Source organism: Sciurus vulgaris (assembly GCF_902686455.1).
Source record: "Sciurus vulgaris genome assembly, chromosome: 3".
NCBI classification, from domain to species: domain Eukaryota; kingdom Metazoa; phylum Chordata; class Mammalia; order Rodentia; family Sciuridae; genus Sciurus; species Sciurus vulgaris.
The window spans coordinates 18,364,062-18,384,091 of NC_136463.1; the positions used below are offsets into that span (position 1 = coordinate 18,364,062).

The window sequence follows — 20,030 nt, forward strand, 5'->3', positions numbered from 1 at the left end:
CAAGCACAGAAGTGTGTTTCTGATAGGGTCCCCTACTTGTGTCCACGAGCATTTTCATCAACCAGGAAGTTGACCTCAGTAGAAGTCCCTCTCCTTTGCTTCTGGCCTTGACCCTGACCACCTTTTTTTTTTTTTTTCAGTGCTGGGGATTGAACCTAGGGCCTTGTGCTTGCAAGGCAAGCACTCTACCCACTGAGCTATATCCCCAGCCCCCCTGACCTCCTTATGTAACCAAAAGTTTGGTTCTTGTCCCCTATGCCAATTCAATAACAAGGACAGGGTATTGAGAAAAAGGAAAAAGAAGTTTTATTGGTTTGCTAACAAAGGAGAAGCACAGGGGACTCCTATCCCAGAGACTATGATTCTACCCATCAGGAGGGACAGGGAGGTTTTAAAGGAGCTCCTCAAAGGCCATGTTCCAGGTGTGTCCTGACAGGGAGTCCCAGGGCCCCCTGCTGGTGTGTTAACATTCACTTGTTAATTTGGGAGATATTCACCTCCTAGATCCTCTGGCAGATATCTCCTTCCTGTGGAGCACAGGTCGCTCAGGGTAATCTTGTTCCCCAGGTTAGGGAAGGGGAGAGAGAGAAGAGGAAAAAGAAAACTTGTCCCTTTTAAAAATAAGCCTTAGAGCTACATCCAAAAGGCGAAGTATACCACCAGGACATTTCCCCACTGTAATTTCTACATTCCATTTCTATGAAAAAACGGGCAATGACATCTCCAAGCTGCTTCCTGCTGAGAGAGGATGAAGTTGAGAGGAAGTGACCCAAAGTCCTTGTTTTCTGCCAGGTGGGGTGTGGACAGTTATGGGTTGTCACATCACAGCAGTCCAGAAGTTCATGGTGGCAGTTGGCAGGTGACCGAACAAGGTATACCTGGGGCAATGTTCACACTAGGAGAACAATAAACAAGACAGCAAAACATTACCTTTTGTGAGCAATTAATACAAGAGCAATTAGTATTTCAGCCAGTTTCTGAAACAGGACAAATGTGTGTCTCTACAGTCCTTTGTGATAGTTAAATATTAGGCACTCCCACAAGAACTCTAGCTTTACTTACTTTTGGTAAGGCTGACACAAGAGTGCATCTTCAGTGATTTTTTTTAAAACCCCATGTAGGACCATGCTCAGGCTATATTCTCCTGCCAGGTGTTTAAGACCAAGCAGGTCAAAACTGATCTTATTCCTATCTTTTTTTTTTTTTTTTTTTTTTGCGGTGCTGGGGATCAAACCCAGGGCCTTGTGCTTGCAAGGCAAGCACTCTACCGACTGAGCTATCTCCCCAGCCCTCCTATCTCTTCTTAAGAGTCAACAGAGATTCCTCAGGTATCACTCTTGGGGCTGTTTGCAAGGCCTCCTGGCTTCTTTACCTTTCCTCTAGCAGTGGCCATGTGCCAGGATGGATCAGGTTAGGGTCTTGTTGATCATATGTGGCTTTTCGTGGAAGCATCAGAGATATTTATGTCTCCAATGATCCTCCTCTTTGCAGAATGTGCACAACCAGTTAGCTTTCTATTCTTTAGGGTCCTCTCCATCTTCCTGACTGGCAGATCAGGTGACTCACCAGAGTTTCAGAGCCCTTAGAGAGGTCCCTCTTGTCCTTCTCTGGGTACTGGCTGACCTTACAGGGCAAGGACCAAATATTGGCTGCTTTTTTCCTTGGCCCTTTTACTTCCCTAACTTTGGTTTCCAAGTTTTGGGTTTTAAACAGCCAGCAAGTCAGTTTTACCAGTCTTAAAGAGGGAGAAACAGGTTATAACTTCAATATCTATAATTCTAAAGTCGTTTACCCCTTCTATTTAATTGGTGTCTGTATTAGTACTGGAAGTTAACCTTCCATCTGTCTTCTGTTGATGATGGCCTATTATCTCAAACTCAGGTTATTATATTAGAAGTTACACTTCTGTAAGGCACTAACAGATAACAGTTAAAGTTTACAAGGAAATTACAAAATGAAATTAACAACAGCAAGAATATATTGAGTTTGTATAATAGCTATAGTCCAAGAAACATTTTTTTTATAATCCCAAACCTTACTTAGTTATATTATATTTCATGTTTATTTTGAGATCACAGTAACCTTTACAGCAAAAATCAATCTTTTGAACACAACTTTAAATGAACTGAAGTCTTGCCTATTTTGGAGCCATTCTAACATGGAGTAAGGTGGGAGGCACTTGCAAAGGAAGTTGTGGCTTTTGGGGTGAGAATGTTATCTGTACATTTAATTGCCCCAACAAATCTTATTCCGGGAGGGAGATCAGACAGTCAGGCACATTTTTAAAAGTTGTGCCTTAAATCTCTTCTCCTTCCAGTCTGCACTCAGGGTCTGGAGCACAGGGCATTGTTGGGTGACCAGTCTCCCTTATCATCATCATAATGCCATTGTAAGGCCCCCAAAAAGGAAACCCCAACTCTGTCCCATGGATCCACGGCAACCCCAATCAACCGCAGGAGGCGTCACTTGATGCAAACCGCAAGAGGTGTTTATTCCAGCGCGCTGGGACCCAACTCGAGGAGTCGAGTCCCTAGCAGAAAATCTTGCAGGTTTATAAAGGCAGAGACCACACATTGGGAGGGGTCGCACATGAAAGGGAGAAGGGGGACAAAGCTGCTGGGAAATTTCAAAGGGGGTTCTGGGTTTGCTGATAACATCCAACATGTTTCACAATGTTTTACAACAGGGCGTAGATTCTGGTCAATAGTTTCTGGTAATCCTACTGTTTGAGCACTATCTGGCTATCTGGCTCAATTTACCCTTTTACTCCCTGTTTGGGGCTGATTCCTGGAACAGCTTTAAGGGCTTTGTTCCCGTCACTGGGAGGGAGACCTTAGGGAGTTGAGATAAAACAGACAGCTTAAAAAAAATGTCCATTCTTTCACCATCAACTTTAAGTGAGTTCCCCACTGTCAGTTGAACCCAGAGACTCTCTCCTTATATACCTATGTATCTAGGTCATTCTGCCTGATGGAGGTCACATTGACCATTCAGAGATTGTTAGGGACCTCTCTCTTCAGAAATCAGCAGGGCCAAGACACAGGCGCTTGAATTCATGGGGACTCGGGGGCCTTTTTATTTTAGCTCTGTGGGCAACAGGCAGGGGTGCAACCAGAAGTGTCCTCTGACCAAATAGGGCAGATCTTAAAAAGGAGAGACCATTTTGTCCCCAGATAATAATTTAATAATACCCATTGCCCCATCCCTTGTGATTGGCAGCTTTCCTCTTCCATCCCCATTAAGATAGGCTAGCTAATCCTTAGGCAATGAGGGTAAAAGGCCCCAGATAGGTTTTTCTCAAATGTAAAGGCAACCTTGTGAGGTTAAGCATTCCACTCCTCCCTTTACTCACAGAAATACCTCCTCTGGTTCATCGTCTCCTAACTTTCTAGTAGTCAGTTTTCAAAAAGTTCACTTTACATCCTCAGCATGAAGTGCAGTTGCTGGGAGTGCCTGCCCTGCCCAAGAAAGCCCAAGTAGGGGCTGCTCTCAGGTCCCATCTGTGTTGCCAAATTTGTAACCGAAAGCTCCATCCTTGTCCCTGATGCCAATTTAATAATGAGGACTCGATTTTGAGAAAATGGAAAAAGAAGTTTTATTGGTTTGTTAGCAAAGGAGAAGCACAGGGGACTCCTGTCCCAGAGACTATGATTCTACCCATCAGGAGGGACAGGGAGGTTTTAAAGGAGCTCCTCAAAGGCCATGTTCCAGGTGTGTCCTGACAGGGAGTCCCAGGACCCCCTGCTGGTGTGTTAACATTCACTTGTTAATTTGGGAGATATTCACCTCCTAGATCCTCTGGCAGATATCTCCTTCCTGTGGAGCACAGGTAGCTCAGGGTAATCTTGTTCCCCAGGTTAGGGAAGGAGAGAGGGAGAAGAGCAAAAGGAAGGAAAGCTTATCCCTTTTTTTTTTTTTTTTTTTTTTTTGTCGTGCTGGGGATTGAACCCAGGGCCTTGTGCTTACAAGGCAAACACTCTACCAACTGAGCTACATCCCCAGCCCCAGCTTATCCCTTTTTAAAAATAAGCCTTAGAGCTGGATTCAAAAGGTGAAGTGGACCACTGTTACACTCACTCTCCATCTTGCCCTGGCTGCCTCTGCCCTTCCCCGTGTGGTGGGCACCAGGGAGGCTGCCACTGAGAAGCCATTACTCTCCATCAGATCCTGCCGTCTCTGAGATTGAGTGGTCATTAGTGACAAAACTGATTTTTTAAAGAATATTTTCATTAGTTGTTGATGAACCTTTATTTATTTATCTGTATGTGGTGCTAAGAATCGAACCCAGTGCCTCACACATGCAAGGCAAGTGCTCTACCACCAAGCCACAATCCCAGCTCAAAACTGAGCTTTTTTTATTGCTACAGTTGAAAGTAAATTCTCAGACTTCTTGGTGACTAATGATATTGAGATATTGTGGCCTTCATGGAAAGGTGGTGAAAGAATGGACAGTTTTTTTAAGCTGTTTTATCTCAACTCCCTAAGGTCTCCCTCCCATTATCTCAACTCCCTAAGGTCTCCCTCCCAGTAATGGGAACAAAGCCCTTAAAGCTGTTCCAGGAAACAGCCCCAAACAGAGAGTAAAAGAGTAAATTGAGCCAGATAGTCAGATAGTGCTCAAACAGTAGGATTACCAGAAACTATTGACCAGAATCTACGCCCTGTTGTAAAACATTGTGAATCATGTTGTATGTTATCAGCCAACTCAGACCCCCTTTGGAATTTCCCCAGCAGCTTTGTTCCTCTTTTTTCCTTTTTTTTCCCCCTTTTTTCTCCCTTTCATGTGCGACCCCTCCCAATGTGTAGTTTCTGCCTTTATAAACTTGTAAGATTTTCTGCTAGGGACTCGACTCCTCGACTCCTGCTTGAGTCACGAGTTGGGTCCCAGCGCGCTGGAATAAACACCTCTTGCGGTTTGCATCAAGTGACGCCTCCTGCGGTTGATTGGGGTTGCCGTGGATCCGAGGAACAGAGTTGGGGTCTCCTTTTTGGGGGTCCTACAGTGGCAGACTGCCAGCTGGAAGCAAGCCAGAGATTCCCACCCAGAAGACCCTTACCATAATTAAGCAGAAACCCCCAGTATAATTGCAACATATAAGTTCTTCTTCAGAAAGCTTTCTATCAGCAAAACTTATGCACAGAGAATATTGTGGTTGGTAGTTTAACCTTTTTGTGACAATGCCAGGTTTGCAGGGAAAAAAATTGAAACCTCTGTCCAGAGGATGGAACAAAACGTCATTGTCCTATGAACCTCCTGGCCTCCACCCAGTGGGTATTGTAAGGAATCTGGCTTCCCCCACCACCTGTCAATCTGCATTCTCCCCGCCTCTCACGTTATAGGAATTTCCAGCTTACGTTGCCGTAATCTTCCTGCCTCCTACTTATGTCATTGGTCCATCAGTCAGTCTGTAAGAATTCTCCTCCGCGATTGGTTCCTCTCAGCCTGCGAAATTCCTATGTCTGAGAGAAACCTTGCGCCATGCTCTCTCTTTTCCCTTCTTCCCTTTCCCCCGTGCAAATGTGAATCATCTGCATAAAATAAAGGTTCCTCGTGTGAGACCTGTATCTGTGGAGCGTTTCTGGGAGCTAGCGACGAACCATAACTGCGCCTTTAACGCCTAACAGGTGTGAAGGTCTTCCCTGCAGTCAATAAACCTGCCTCCTGAAAATTCCTCAGGTGTCCAGCCTCTTCTGTCCCACTTCATTTGATGACCCCGATGGGACAGTGAAGGCAAAGACAGTTTCTCTGCCTCTCTTATCCCCAGGATAACACTTCTTGGTGCAGCACAGGTTACTCTTTGCCCATAGGCGAGGTGACTCACCCAGTGCTGTGCCAGAGCTTCTGCCCCAGAGCACAATAAAACCCAGAACCCATAAGGAACAGAAACCAGGACTAGATTTAGAGCACCACCTGACTGAACAGGTAGAACCCAGGTCCATTGCTGGTAGCCCAACTGACTTCCCTATAGAGGCCAAGCAGGTGGAAGAGAGACTTGATCAACCTCTGAGGGTCCTGAGTAACCTCCAACAGGAGTTGGAACCGAAAAGGATCCAGGGAGTCACCTGAGTAGTATCTGTTCAGGGTCAGGGAATTTGGGAATTTGTGGAATTTGGGGGCTTTTGGTGGTATAGAAATTTTTCTCTGACTGTGTCCGTGTGAAAGTGTGTGAATGAGAAGGACAGGGAAGGGTTTCAATCCAAGGGCCGAAGCGAGTGCGGAGTCCCGATCCGCGGTTCTGTGGTACCTCATACAGTCTGTGGTGGATTTCCACCAGCCAACATCTAGGTGGAAGCTCGAGGTCAGGGGCTGATACCAACGCGTAAGGCTAAGAGGACCCTAGGTCCACATGAGGGGAATGGCCAGAGATGGACCAAGCGAATCTTGTCCTAAGTGTTTGACACCGATGCAGGGTGGAACATGGGAGTCACACAAAGGAAACTGAGTCTTTTGAAATGTATGTTAGAAAACTTTAAGAAAGGTTTTAATGGTACTATGGGGTAAAGCTCACTCCACAAAGGTTATATACTTTGCAAATTAGAATGGCCAACTTTTGAGGTGGGATGGCCACCAAAAGGATCTTTAGACGAAAGTGCCATTGGTGAGGCCCTTTTAATGGCCGTCTGAACACCTGGACACCCAGATCAATTCCCTTATATGGATTGCTGGCAAGAGATAGTACAGAAGCAGCCCCCTTGGTTGAGAACCTGCCTGGAAGTGAAAGAATGGACATTTTTTTAAGCTGTCTGTTTTATCTCAACTCCCTAAGGTTTCCCTCCCAGTAATGGGAACAAAGCCCTTAAAGCTGTTCTCTGTTCCCAAACAGAGAGTAAAAGAGTAAATTGAGCCTGATAGCCAGATAGTGCTCAAACAGTAGGATTACCAGAAACTATTGACCGGAATCTATAGCCTGTTGTAAAACATTGTGAAACATGTTGTCAGCAAACCCAGACCCCCTTTCAAATTTCCTGGCAGCTTTGTTCCCCCTTTTCCCCCTTTCATGTGTGACCCCTCCCGATGTGTGGTTTCTGCCTTTATAAACCTACAAGATTTTCTGCTAGGGACTCGACTCCTCGAGTTGGGTCCCAGCGCGCTGGAATAAACACCTCTTGCGGTTTGCATCAAGTGACGCCTCCTGCGGTTGATTGGGGTTGCCATCCATCCATGGGACAGAGTTGGGGTTTCCTTTTTGGGGGGCCTTACAGAAGGACAATCCAACTGGAGGTTAGTTCAAACTATGATGGCCTCTAAGGCACAACCAAAGGGAATTAAACAGAGAAAACCCTAAAAAAAGGAAAGACAGAGAGGAAACCAGTTTTCCCCATGAGCCAGAAGAGAACCCACTACTTTATGTGCCACTCTACCCAACTTTGCCAAGACCTCTGAGACAGCAGACTGCCCCTCAGCCCCCTCATGCCCAAAGGCAACAAATGGTGGCCCCTGCAACGATGGCTCCTCCTCCCTCCTCAATGCCCTCAGTGCCAAAGTCTTCCCAGAGCCAAAGACTCCTCCACTCCCCAAGACCAAGATGGGAGACTTGTCCCAAGACCAGAGCCACAACTCAGATGAGAGCTCTCCAGATGCCCCTACAAGAGAATAGAGGACCTGCCTGTGGTGACCAGGAGGGAAACATCTGAGGAGAACAGCGCAGTTTTGCATGCCAGCTTTTCACCTCCACTGATCTCTTGAGATGGAAGAAGCATACTCCTTTCTACATAGAGAAGCCCTGGGCCATGGTTGATCTGACACAGTCCATTATCCAGACCCACCAGCTCACCTGGGTTGACAGAAGAATGCAGACAGATGACCCAAGCAGCTTTAAAGTGGCTAGAGGAACATGCTCAGGACACACAAGGCAACACCCAAGCCTTTGCCCAGGTCCAATGTCCCAACACAGACCCAGGGTGGGACCCCAACAAAGAAGAAGACCTCTAAAGAAAAAGAGCTACCAAGAGGCCCTCATAGGCAGTCTACAGGGAGGGAAAAGGAGAGCCCTAAACATGAAAAAGATATCAGAAGTACTCCAAAGCCTGATGGAAGCCCCAGCCGGTTCTGTGAATGACTGTGGAGACCTTCCAACTTGTCACTCCTTTGATCCTGAGGCACCAGACAACCAGCGGGTGAAACAAGCTCAGAGAGACACTTAAACCAAAAGCTACAAAAACTAGAGGAGTTGACTGGACTTTGTTAAAAAGAATGCCAGAGAGCTGATTGAAGAGGCCTCCACAATTTTCACCCCCCCCCCCCCCCCGAGACCAAGAGGCTCCAGAAGAGGCAGACCAAAAGATAAAGAAGACGATGGGTCTCCTTGCAGCTGCCCTCACTGCAAACTCACAGGTCACCCAAAGGGAAGGTCCCACCAGGACAAGGTCAAAACAAATGTCAAAACCGGGGCCAAATGCAGAACCAAAGGAAGGTCTGAATGGAGGGACCACCTCACCCAGGGACTAGGCTGAGACTAAGCCAAGCTATCTAGAGGGACACTGGAAGAAAGAATGTCCCCAACTAAAGGCCAACTGACCTGGACCGGGCTACCACAGGGCTTCAAAAACTCATCAACCGGAAAAGAAACTGTGATTTATATTTATATATATATATATACACACACACACACACACACACACACACACACAATGGAATATTACTCAGCCATAAAGAATAATAAAATTATGGCATTTGCAGGCAAATGGATGAAATTGGAGAATATCATGCTAAGTGAGATAAGCCAATCTCAAAAAACCAAAGGACAAATGATCTCACTGATAAGTGGATGATGACACATAATGGGGGTGGGAGGGGGCAAGAATGGAGGAAGGAGGGACTGTATAGAGGGAAAAGAGGGGTGGGAGGGGTGGGGGGAAGGAAAAAATAACAGAATGAATCAAACACCATTACCCTATGTAAATGTATGATTACACAAATGGTATGCCTTTACTCCATGTACAAACAGAAACAACATGTATCCCATTTGTTTACAATAAAAATAAAGATAAAAAAAAACTCATCAACCATCTTCTGGACAGCACTGGCCTCTAACTTAAAAGCCTTTCCTGCAAAACAATGTGGGTGCACATTGCTCAATATGTGAACCCACATAATGTGGGTGGCCAGAACAACCAGAGAGGACGGCACGAAAGGGACTCAGCTGCTTCTCTCTCTCCTATGTAAGCCTAGATTTCAAAGTTTCAAAGAAAGCCCAGATCTGTCTAGAAAAAGTCAAATGCCTTGATTTCTATCTAACTCAGGGACAACGGAAACTGGGCCCCGAAAGGAAACAGGCGATCTGCTCAATTCTGATCCCTTCAACCCACTGTCAGATTAGAGTTCTAGGGTCTGCTGAATTCTGTCGTATATGGATCCCCAACTTTTCAGTTATGGCAAACCCCCTCTATAAAGCCACAAAGGGCGGGGGAGAATGGGATCCTCTGATGTGGGGGTCAGCATAGCAAAAGACCTTTGAGGACATTAAACAAGCGCTCATCAGTGCCTGGACCAGGACTCCCTGACCTCACAAAGCCTTACCTTCTGGATGTCCACAAGTAGTCTGGAACAGCTGTCCGAGCCTGACTTAAATGCTGAGGACATGGCACCGTCCAGTGGCCTATCTTTCTAAACAGCTGGACTCTGTAGTCCGAGGCTGGCCACCTTGCTTATGGACCCTGGCAGCCACAGCCCTTCTGGTGTTGAAAGCTGATAATCCGGCAAAGGGCCAAGAACTGGTTGTCAGAGTTTCTCATTCGATTTTGACATTGTTAGAATACAAAGGACGATATTGGCTGACTAATAAGAGGATGGTCAGATGCCAGGGCATGTTATACGAAAATCCACATGTCCCCGTTAAAGTCATCTGAACTCTAAACCCAGCAACTCCACTGCCCAATGGGACTAGGCAAACTGATCACAACTGCATTGAGGTCAGAGGGTGTTCTCCAGTAAACTGGACCTGACAGGCCAGCCCCCTCAAGGACCTGGATGTGGAGTACTTCACAAATGGAAGCAGTTTCATAAAGGATGGGGTACATCTTACTGAATATGCCGTGGTCACTCTGAACTCCCCCGCTGAGGCAAAGCCTCTGCCTCAGGGAACTTCAGCACAAAAGTTAGAACTTCTTGCTCTGTGAGCACTCCAGTTGGCAACAGGAATCCGTGTCAATATCTACGCAGACTCAAAGTATGCTTTCACCACCCCTCACGTTCACAGGGCCTTATATCAAGAAAAGGGGATAATTAACTCAGGGGGAAAAGGCATAAAATATGCACAGGAAATTCTTAATCTTCTGGATGCAATGCAGGCACCTAGAAAACTGGGGTTATACATTACAGGGACCACAGAAAGGGAAACACCGTGGTTGCTCAGGACAACCAAAGAGCAGACAGAAGTAAGGTCAGCTGCCTGCAAGAAACAGGAAGGAAATCCAGCCGCAGGCTTAAATGCCGTCCTTCTGCCTGACCCTATGACACAATGGGAGCCAAATATTCCCACCATGAAAGTAAGCAGGTTAAGACTTTTTTTTTTTTTTTAAAGGAAGATATCTATGGCAGAGGTTTTCTGCAGACAGTTCCATGGGGGAGCACAGCACTTAAGAATGTTCTGAGGGGCTGGGGCTGGGGTTCAGTGGTAGTGCGCTCACCTAGCACGCGTGATGCCCTGGGTTCGATCCTCAGCACCACATAAAATAAAATAAAGGTATTGTGTCCACCTACAACTAAAACACAAAAATATTTTTTAAAAAAATAATGTTCTGAGTCAGCATTTCTATGTCCACTGGCGCACAAGTATCTCCTGGGTGATCTGCGTACAATGTGAGACTTGTGCCCATAACAATCCTTGCCCCAGGGCCAGGGCTTCCACCAGGAATCCAAACTATAGGAGGAGCACCTTCTGAGGACTTGGAAATAAACTTTACTGAACTACCATGCTCATGGGGCTATAAATATCTTTTTGTGTGTTCTTATTCTGGCTAGATGGAAGCCTTTCTGACCCGCACTGAGAAGGCTAGGAAGGTAGCCAGGATGCTCCTCTGGGAAATTATTCCCAGATTTGGTATCCCAGTCATTATTGGCTCAGACAATGAGGTAGCTGTAATAGGTAGGTCACCTTTGGTGGCATGTGACAAAAACTCAGTTCAAACTTGTTTATGCAAGAAGGGACATTTATTGAATCTCAGAACTGCGAGAAAGGAAGGGTGTGTTTGAATCCTAGAAAGGGTGCAGTCTGAGTCTGCCCCAGACTCTACTGCCTGTTCATGGAGGCCCAGCCTCTGATGTAGGCTGTATCCACAGGAATGAAAGCTACTGACCTCTATCCCTGTACCCTAGGGCTTCCTTTGAGCACTTAAGCTCCACTTGGCTCCAATTCAAAATATGTGGATCCACAGACAATTCTTGTCTCCTCAAGGAGGCAGGATCCTATGAATGGAAGCATGCACCAAAAAACCTGTGGGGGAAGGAGTTTCCCCCGAGTGGTGCTATTGGTGCTATTCCCAGAAGGGATGGGAGGTGGAAGGACGGAACCCTGTCTGGCCCAGCCAGCTCTCTCACACTTATCACCTCACCTCCCAGACCCGTCTGCCATTACTGCCCCAAGCTTGGTCAGTTTGCATGGCTCGAACCAGCATATTTCCAGGGGGAATTATGATGTCACAGATCTAGAGTTCCAGAAGGGTAGCCAGCACTCCTATCCTCTTTAGGACAAGGAGAGACATTAGCCAGGTGGGGCTGAAGTGTGCTTGGTGAGGAAGAGGTTCCTACTCCAAACTGCCTTGCTCTATAGATTTCACAGAAAGTCTTGGGCAGAGACTGGGACCTGGGGTCAGAGAGGGGTGGGAAAGAGGTAAGCTTCGGAAGTGGGGTGGGAACACACATGCTAGGACCACTGTCTGCCGTGAGAGGGGGCTTAAAGGGCAGAACGGGAGCTCCCTTCTTCCCAGGCTCAAAGAGTGGGGTCTGAGAGAAGTCTCTGAGTCAGGGTGGGGAAGGCTGCATGGGACATTCTTCAACTAAGTGATGATTTGTCATTTGCCTGAAAGTCTAATTTAATTGGACATTTTGTAATTTTACTGGCTGAATCTGGCCACCCTGGGTGAGGACTGTAAGCGAAGTAAAAGAATGTCTCCAGGCTCAGGCTAGTGTGAAGTGAGACAAGAGAACAAGAGAACCACAATGGAAGCGAGCCCACCTGAGAAGCCATCTTGTCCACCCAGCAGCTGCTGGAGAGTAGAGGTGCTGGGTGGAAGAATCCAGGACCTGTACCCTGAGCCACATACCCCTAGTTTAAGGGGAAAGACAGACACACCTATGACAGAAAAAGCCCCTGTTTTTTCAAATTTTGGTACCAGGGATTGAACCCAGGGGCACTTAACCACTGAGTCACATCCGAGCTCTTTTTATTTTGAGGCTGAGTCTAAGTTGCTTAGGGCCTCACTTGCAATCCTCCTGCCTCAGCCTCCTGGGTTACTGGGGATTACAAGCAGGTGCCACTGCCTGGCTAGCCCCATTCTTTGTTTTCATGGCATTGACCATTTTCAAGAACACAGGCCAGTTATTTCACAGATCTTTCCCTCAGTTTGGCTTTGTTTCCTCAGGATTAGACACAAACCATACGTCCTTGGCCAGGATACTACATAAAGCGTGCTGTGCCCTTCTCATGGTATCACATCTAGAGGCACACAAATGTCCCTCCATCCCTCACTGACATTGTTAATTCTTTTTTTGTGGTTCTGGGAATTGAACCCGGGCCTCATGCATGCTGGGTAAGTACTCTACCACTGAGTCACAACTCCAGCCCAACAATACTAATTTTGATTACAAGATCAAACCACTGGTTTTTCCACTGTATAGTTGCTGTTTAACTGTGCAACTACCAAGCAATCAAGGGGCAACTCTCTGAGACCACATGCACACCAGCCCTTCATCAAGCTTCCTGCCTCTTCAGACTTAGCGCCTGCTGATTATTCTTGCTCAAACCAATCTCTGAAGGCTACAAAATGTTAATGGGTGCAGCGTTTCATTCTGGGTTGATAAAGATGTCCTAAAATTGATTGTGAGAATAGTTTCATACATTTGCAAATATACGAAATACTATTGAATTGTACACTTTCAATAAATTAATGATCTATTGTGCATTGTATCTCAATAAAATTTTTATAAAAATATTGTTCAAGGTTTGGCCAGCTGATGGCTCTTTGAGCTAGCTCTTATGTCCATTTGACTGCCTCAATTCATATTTTGAGCACTTCCTTAACTTGTGTAGTACCAAATAATCCAGAATTATCTCATATCCGTTCCTGCTATAGCTTAGGAATCTGCCATATTCCTAGGAGTCTGGGTTCATTTTGTGGGGAATGTGAAACCAAGATCTGAGCATTTATTATTTTATTTAATCGCCATGTAAGTATATCTTTGTTTCATAAATGAAATTAAGTGTATGGCCGAAGTCATACAGCACTCAGCCTTTGAAAGCAGGCAGTGTGAATCCAAAGCCCTTGGTTTCACCAGTGTGAACTTGGTTATTTCTACAATCAGATCACTCTTACTTGCTTTGAGTTACCACCCTGGAGTGGAAACAAAAGGGTAGAGCCTACAACCAGCCCACCTCGCAGAAGGCACAATATGCCTTTGGGGAAGGTCGTGTATCATGTGTCTAAGGGTGGGGGATGGGGAAGGGATCAGCATCCAGGGTTCTATCTCTTTTCTTTTTTTAGGGACACAATATCTTAATTTTATTTATTTATTTTTTTATGTACTGCTGAGAATTGAACCCGGTCTCTCATGTGCTAGGCAAGGGCTCTACCACTGAGCCACAACCCCAGCCCCAGTGTCCTACCTAACTCTTATTCTGAAAGGACATGCTCAAACAGACATGCACAGATGCCAGTGAAGCATACTGTTCATTAATCTCCTTTGTCAACCTCCCTCCCAGCCCCAGTACCCAAATGTGGCTGGACCCTGAGCATCTAGTACAAGATTACCTACAGAGAAAATCAGATAGGCCTTGGTTTTTAACTGTTGAAGCTGAGAAATGGGTACAGGGAGGATCATGAGAGTCTCTTTTTGTAAATGTTTAAATTAAAAAATATTTGTAAAATAATAGATGAGAGGAAAGAGACTGGGAGCAGTCTGGTAGTAAGCAAGGAAATTTGTTCTCTCCAGATTCCCCAGGCTCCCAGAGAAAACTGACAGGAAGTCTGTGAGACAAGGACTCTTGGCCTAATCTGATGATGACCAGGGCACCACTGCTTATCACGGTAGCCTGCTGCCTTCTTGTCGTAACCCAGGCCGCGCTCATCCGTCGCTGTGATTTGGCCAAGGTGCTGCACGAGCAGGATTTGGATGGATTTGAGGGTTACTCCTTGAGTGAATGTAAGTGCATTTCCTCCACCCCTTCTTCTTTCTCCTTTCCTAGCCATGCCTATTGGCCATCTTTCCTTCTCTCCCATTCATCTTTTCAAAACCAAGAAGCCTTTCCCATCATTTCACATTCATTCAAAAATTATTAACTGAGCACTTATTATGTACCAAGAACTGTTTCAGATTCTAGGGGTATAAAGATAAACAAAGTCCCTTCCTTCAAAGTATTCACAATCCAGGGGGAAGGGAGTGATAGTAAACTCTCTCTCTCTCTCTCTCTCTCTCTCACACACACACACACATACACACACTCACACACACACACACACACACACACACACACACAGTACTATCTGGTGGTGATAAATGCATGAAGAAGAATAAAGCAGGAGGATATGACAGGTGACACTGACTGTTCTGGATGGGAACTCAGGGAAAGACACTGAGCAAGTGATGTTGAGTAGAGCAGAATGAAATGGAAAATCTGATAACCCAAGTGTTAGGGGAAGAAAATTCCAGGCATAGGGAACGGCCTGCGCAAAAGCTTCATCTTCCTGCATGGCAGGGACAACTCCCCTTTTATCTGGAATCTGTGCAACTGTCTGGCAACACTTTCTCTTTTCACCTTGCTTTTTTTAGGTACATATTATCATTCTTATACTAAAAGTCTCTTGAAAGCAGCATCTATACTTGACCCAGCTGAATGCTCCTTCTTGGGCTTTGCATATTTCCTGACATACAGTAGATGCTCAATAAAGCAGAAAGCATAGGTATATGGAAGGATGATGAATGGTTGGTTATATTGATGGGTAGCTGGGAGGACCAAAGGATGAGAGGAGATGCCCATGGTCATTTCTAGCCCTCTGGTTGCATCTAACCTCTCAGAGCTTGTTCCTTTCCTCTGAATCCTTGTCTCCCTTTCTCTGCCATCTCCCTACCCACTCAGCTGGGACCTCCCTAAATCCTGACCCTCTTCTCCTCATTCTAAGGGATTTGCCTGGCTTTTGCGGAAAGCAAGTTCAACATATCAAAGGTAAATGAAAACGTAGATGGCAGCAGAGACTATGGCATCTTCCAGATCAACAGTCACTACTGGTGCAATGATTACCGGAGTCACTCCGAAAACTATTGCCACGTGGATTGTGAAGGTCTGGCCCAGGTCCCAGGGTGGGAGGGATGACAGAGGAGACCAGGCTTCACTCACAGGATTTCTCTTCCCATCCACAGCCTGGGCATGTCCGTAGAGAGTTTTAAGAGTCAGGGAATCCCTTGACTGAGCAGAGGCTTGACTTATTGGCCCTGATATCCATCCAGTCAGAGAATTCTGCAGATCCTGAAGCAGCCAAAGTTGGTTGAGAGCATATTATATCTAAGCACTTCACATGCTTATCTTTTTACATCCAAATGTCCATGCCCAGTTTTCCATTCAAAACTGTTTGTGATTCCCACTTTACAGATGAGGAAACTGAGGCTCAAAGGGAGAAGTGAACCTGAGGTGATGGGATGCTTGTTGTTCCATTGACTTGTGAGGTTGAGGCAGGAGGACTGCTTGAGCTCAGGAGTTTGAGGACAGCCTGGGTGACAGAGTGAGCCCTCATCTCTATAAGAAAGAAGAGTGGGGCTGGGGTTGTAGTTCAGTGGTAGAGCGCTTGCCTAGCATGTGCAACGCACTGGGTTTGATTCTCAGCACTGCATTTAAATATGTAAAATAAAGGTCCATTGACGACTAAAAAAAAATTTAAAAGAAAGAAAGAAAAGAAGAGTAGCATTGAATGCAACTCATGACTTTGAAGGCTCAAGTCTAACCACTCAGTATTTTGCAGAGTAATGGTCTGACCAAAGGCCAAGCGCAAACTTCTCACCTCAGAGCTGATCCAGGAGGCTTGGCAAGGCCCATGACTCTGCCCCTTACCTCCTCCTTGTTACTCTAATATTTCTGTAATCCTCACCAAAAGAGGTGCCCCATTAGGCAGGACTTGACCTTGACTCTGAGTTGCCTCTTGATAGTTCTTCTTCCTGGAAACCCTGAAAACTTTGGGGGAACCACCACCTACTTTGACTAAGAAGAATGGTAGTGGACAGGCCCAAATATCAGTCCTCCTGCCTCTCCTGCCCATATCACCAGCTACCCCAATCTCTAGTAGTCATTATGAGAGTGTCTAAAAGAACCCTGAGAGGGAGGCCTTGTCTATCTGGAAGTGCACCAGCCTGGGTAGCAGATCCTATGCAAGGAAGGTCAGAGTCTGCCTCTGTCGTTGTGATTGTCCTCTGTGCTCTTAACTAATGTTCTCCTTCCTCCTGACAGATCTGCTGGAACCCAACCTTCTCTCGAGCATCAGCTGCGCAAAAAAGATGGTGTCTGGAGCAAGAGGGATGAGGAACTGGTGAGGAGGACACAACGGGACTGTTCATGGGCAGGACCCCAAGAAGGAGGAGTGACAGAGAAAGAGGCTGTGGGCAGGGTCTCCTGGACACTTTCTTTCAGCAGTCTAGAAAAATAAGGGATAGTGGACTGGCTTGGAAATCTGAGAAGACTTGGGTTTGGTACATTCTCTGATATTGTATATAACAAAATTATTTTGATTGCGGTAACAGAAAACGACTTGAGCTAGCGAGGGAAACTTATTCTGAGAGGAGACGGTGTCTCACTGAGCCCAATGAAGGGGTGCAGCTAGACCTCAGAAAGAGAATGCAGTTAGGACCAGAAACTGGCACAAGTTTTCCATGGCCGGTTTCTATTTCTATTGGTGCATTCACTTCACTGAACTCTAAATAGACCTGTTTCCTCTGCTCCCCATTCACAAGCCTATCAAAGTCCCAAGTTTATGAGCTGAAGTCTAAGCAACTAGTCCAAGTTCCAGGGACACAGAATCTGATTGGTCCAGTTTGGACCACGAGTGTTCTTCCTTAGTCCAGTTGGCTATAGGCACAGGAAGATTTAAGCAATACAAACAACTGCCAACAGGTAAGGAGCTCCTCAGTTGGGCAGACACCCCCAAAGCTTCCAGCTCCTCAGTGGTGAACATTCAGATGGTCACTAAACTTTTGTGCTTCAAACCCAAGTCAGAATCAAACCCAGTGCGTTGCACATGCTAGGCAAGTGCTCTACCACTGAACTACAACCCCAGCCCCACTCTTCTTTCTTATAGAGATGATGTCTCACTCTGTCACCCAGGCTGGCCTCAAACTCCTGAGCTCAAGCAGTCCTCCTGCCTGTGCTTCTGCAGACCTTACAAGATGAGACATGGATGAGCCTTAAGGCTGATTGTTTCTGAAAGAGGAGAGTCAGTGGTTGCACACAGGATTTTCTTTCTTCCTTCCTTTTCAAGTAATTCTTAGCCCTCTAAAACAGTACTGTCTACTTTTAGAGGGAGATTAGGATTTGAAAATAAGGAAGCATACTGAATGCAGAAAAAAGGAAAAGAACCAGAGATGATGGAAATTCAAAGAATCAGAGAGGCCTGGAAAACAAGCTAGAGAGCTAGTAGTGAAGGGAATTCCTGGTGTTGCTCCGCAGGGAGACTCACCAGGAGCTGGGACAGGTGTGCGGAGAAGCTACTAATAAGTGTCCTTTTTTCTCCACAGGTTAAACTGGAGGTTGTTCTGTGCCGGCCGGCCTCTCTCCTACTGGATGACCGGGTGCCATCTGAATTGAAACAGGGTGTAGGTGCTCTGAGCAGTCATTCCAGAATTCCTGTCCTTATTCTAGGAATCTTCGACACTTCTTCCTCTTGTCGACACTTTATTTTTTTTCCCTTCCTGCTCACAAATAAAATGGATCAGAAGAAATCCAGGGATAAATGATTTTTGTACTAGGGATTGAACCCAGAACACCTTAACCACAGAGCCACATACATCCCCAGCTCCCTTTGAGACAGGGTCTGGCTAAGTTTTTGAGGGCCTCTGTCTAGGGGTTTCTATACTATTTTGATGAGGAACTAATCTTTCATAGGAAAGTCTTGATTGTTTTCTTATCCTGATACACTTGAAGGTGCACGATTTTAATTTCTTATTCCCACAGTGGGATCGTTTAATGTGTTTGTTAACCTGAGTTTGTCCTGTACATGGTCCTTAAAACAAAAGAATTTCTTGAGTTCAAAACAACTCTTTGGGGTTGACTAATGTTAGGGTAGCTAAGGAAACCTGAGACAACAATAGAATGTGTGGTCATCCAAGGGTGAGTGAGGCCTTCCAGTCAGGCGGCCAAAACCAAAAACAAGCTCTAACCTAGGGTTTTAATCTGGGTGGTGGTCCTACCTTACTAGGTAATTAGTGTAAGCTATGGAAAATGACAAACCCCCAAACAGTGTGGCCTGGGAAGAGGGAGTGAGGAAGAAAACAACACATTGGTAACATTAATCCTTTCCCAGTACAGGACAATCCCTGGGAAGGAGATATCCATCAAGCCTAAAATGGCAGTCTCTGGGGCAAAGCCAAAGCATTGATCCTTCCCCAAATAAATCCTTTCCCAGTAACAGTACAATGGGACCCCCGAAGGAAAGAGATAAGCACTGAACACTGACCCCAGACCCTCCATTCTTCCCCAAGTAAAACTATTGCCCAGTAAGAACAAATTTTCAAATTCTCACAAACCTGTTTCCAGAGTGCCCAGACTGACACACTCTGTCAATAATTAAGTCACCTCTCAGTGTAACATAGATAATAAGCACAAAGATTCTGCCTTTGGCCAGGGGCTTATTTTCCATTAGGAAAGTGGATCCGCCAGACGCATGATTTCACTGATGAATAAAGGGCCTTGCTGATCTGTGAAGTTTGCACCCTGCTTGCTCATTTTCTGCTAACAGTTAGTGCTATCTACTGAGTTTGCAAGAAAGGACCTCTAGACGTGTTATTCATTAACCCTATTTTGGGAAGTTTTAGGTGTGCAAATTAAAGTAAAACTGACTGACCTGTTAATAGTCTTGCATGAAATTCTTTAGAATTCCCAAGTTGTCCTAGTGATTCTGGTGGCATACACACACACACACACACACACACACATGCTTGTGGACATTGAATGACATGGGAAACTGGGTGACAGAGTAAGGAGGAGAAATAAATTTGGAATCAGAGTGGGTTCAAATAGGACACCAACACTGGAGCAAATGGTGTCTGAAAAGTGGTGTTCTAGGTGTTAAAATTGGCAAATTGCTGCAGTAATAGAAACAAACAACAACAACAAAACAACCCTACACAGACAGCCACCGATGCTACCCTCTTTAGGACCCCTCCCGTGCTGTGGAAGCTTTCCTTGCTTCTATAAATCTACTATTGAATTCCCACCCTCTGTCCTTTGATGCTTCAGGTGCGTCAGACGTGAACCCTTCAGCGTTCACACAACCCCGTGTTACAATAAGAACCCGAGTCTGCTCCACAAGTGAAGATGAAACTACCTGCTATAAAGAAGTCCTGTACTTGATCTTGTAAACCCACACTTCGGGATCTGCCCTAAAAATACACTTGACTAGGCTGGGGATAGGGCTCATGATGGAGCGCCTGCCTACCCTGTGCAAGGCCTGGGGTTCGAACCCCAGCATCGCAAAAACAAAAACATACTTGAAGAGAAGCACTAAACTCTTCCTAAGGCATGGGGTGGTGTGGCCGGAGTCAAGTAATGGACACTGAGACCGCCCGGGGTGGGAGAGGCGGGGTAGCGATCTGGGCTCGTGCCCCCCAGCCCACC

General features: G+C 45.9%; 1 protein-coding gene and 1 long non-coding RNA gene across 4 annotated transcripts in view; one reads left to right on the top strand and one right to left on the bottom strand.

Annotated features, from left to right (window-relative positions):
* LYZL6 (lysozyme like 6) overlaps positions 1-18,702 on the top strand; it is a 45,396-nt gene extending 26,694 nt beyond the window's left edge. The window contains exons 1-5 of one of the 3 annotated variants that reach the window (XM_079135000.1): positions 10,174-10,488; positions 14,150-14,359; positions 15,337-15,495; positions 16,653-16,731; positions 17,933-18,702. In XM_079135000.1, coding sequence (XP_078991126.1) covers positions 14,215-14,359; positions 15,337-15,495; positions 16,653-16,731; positions 17,933-18,002 — 453 coding nt within the window. In that variant the 5' untranslated portion in view covers positions 10,174-10,488; positions 14,150-14,214 and the 3' untranslated portion in view covers positions 18,003-18,702. Of the gene's footprint in view, positions 1-10,173; positions 10,489-12,426; positions 14,360-15,336; positions 15,496-16,652; positions 16,732-17,932 lie in introns of those variants that run through there. The other 2 variants (XM_079134998.1, XM_079134999.1) reach the window with 2 other exon arrangements.
* LOC306658237 lies at positions 15,548-19,220 on the bottom strand. Its single transcript, XR_013762994.1, has 3 exons — positions 18,941-19,220; positions 17,875-17,993; positions 15,548-15,921 (listed from the first exon to the last, which is right to left on the bottom strand). It is a non-coding gene; the product is annotated as an uncharacterized lncRNA (long non-coding RNA).
* Between the last annotated feature and the right edge of the window lie 810 nt (positions 19,221-20,030).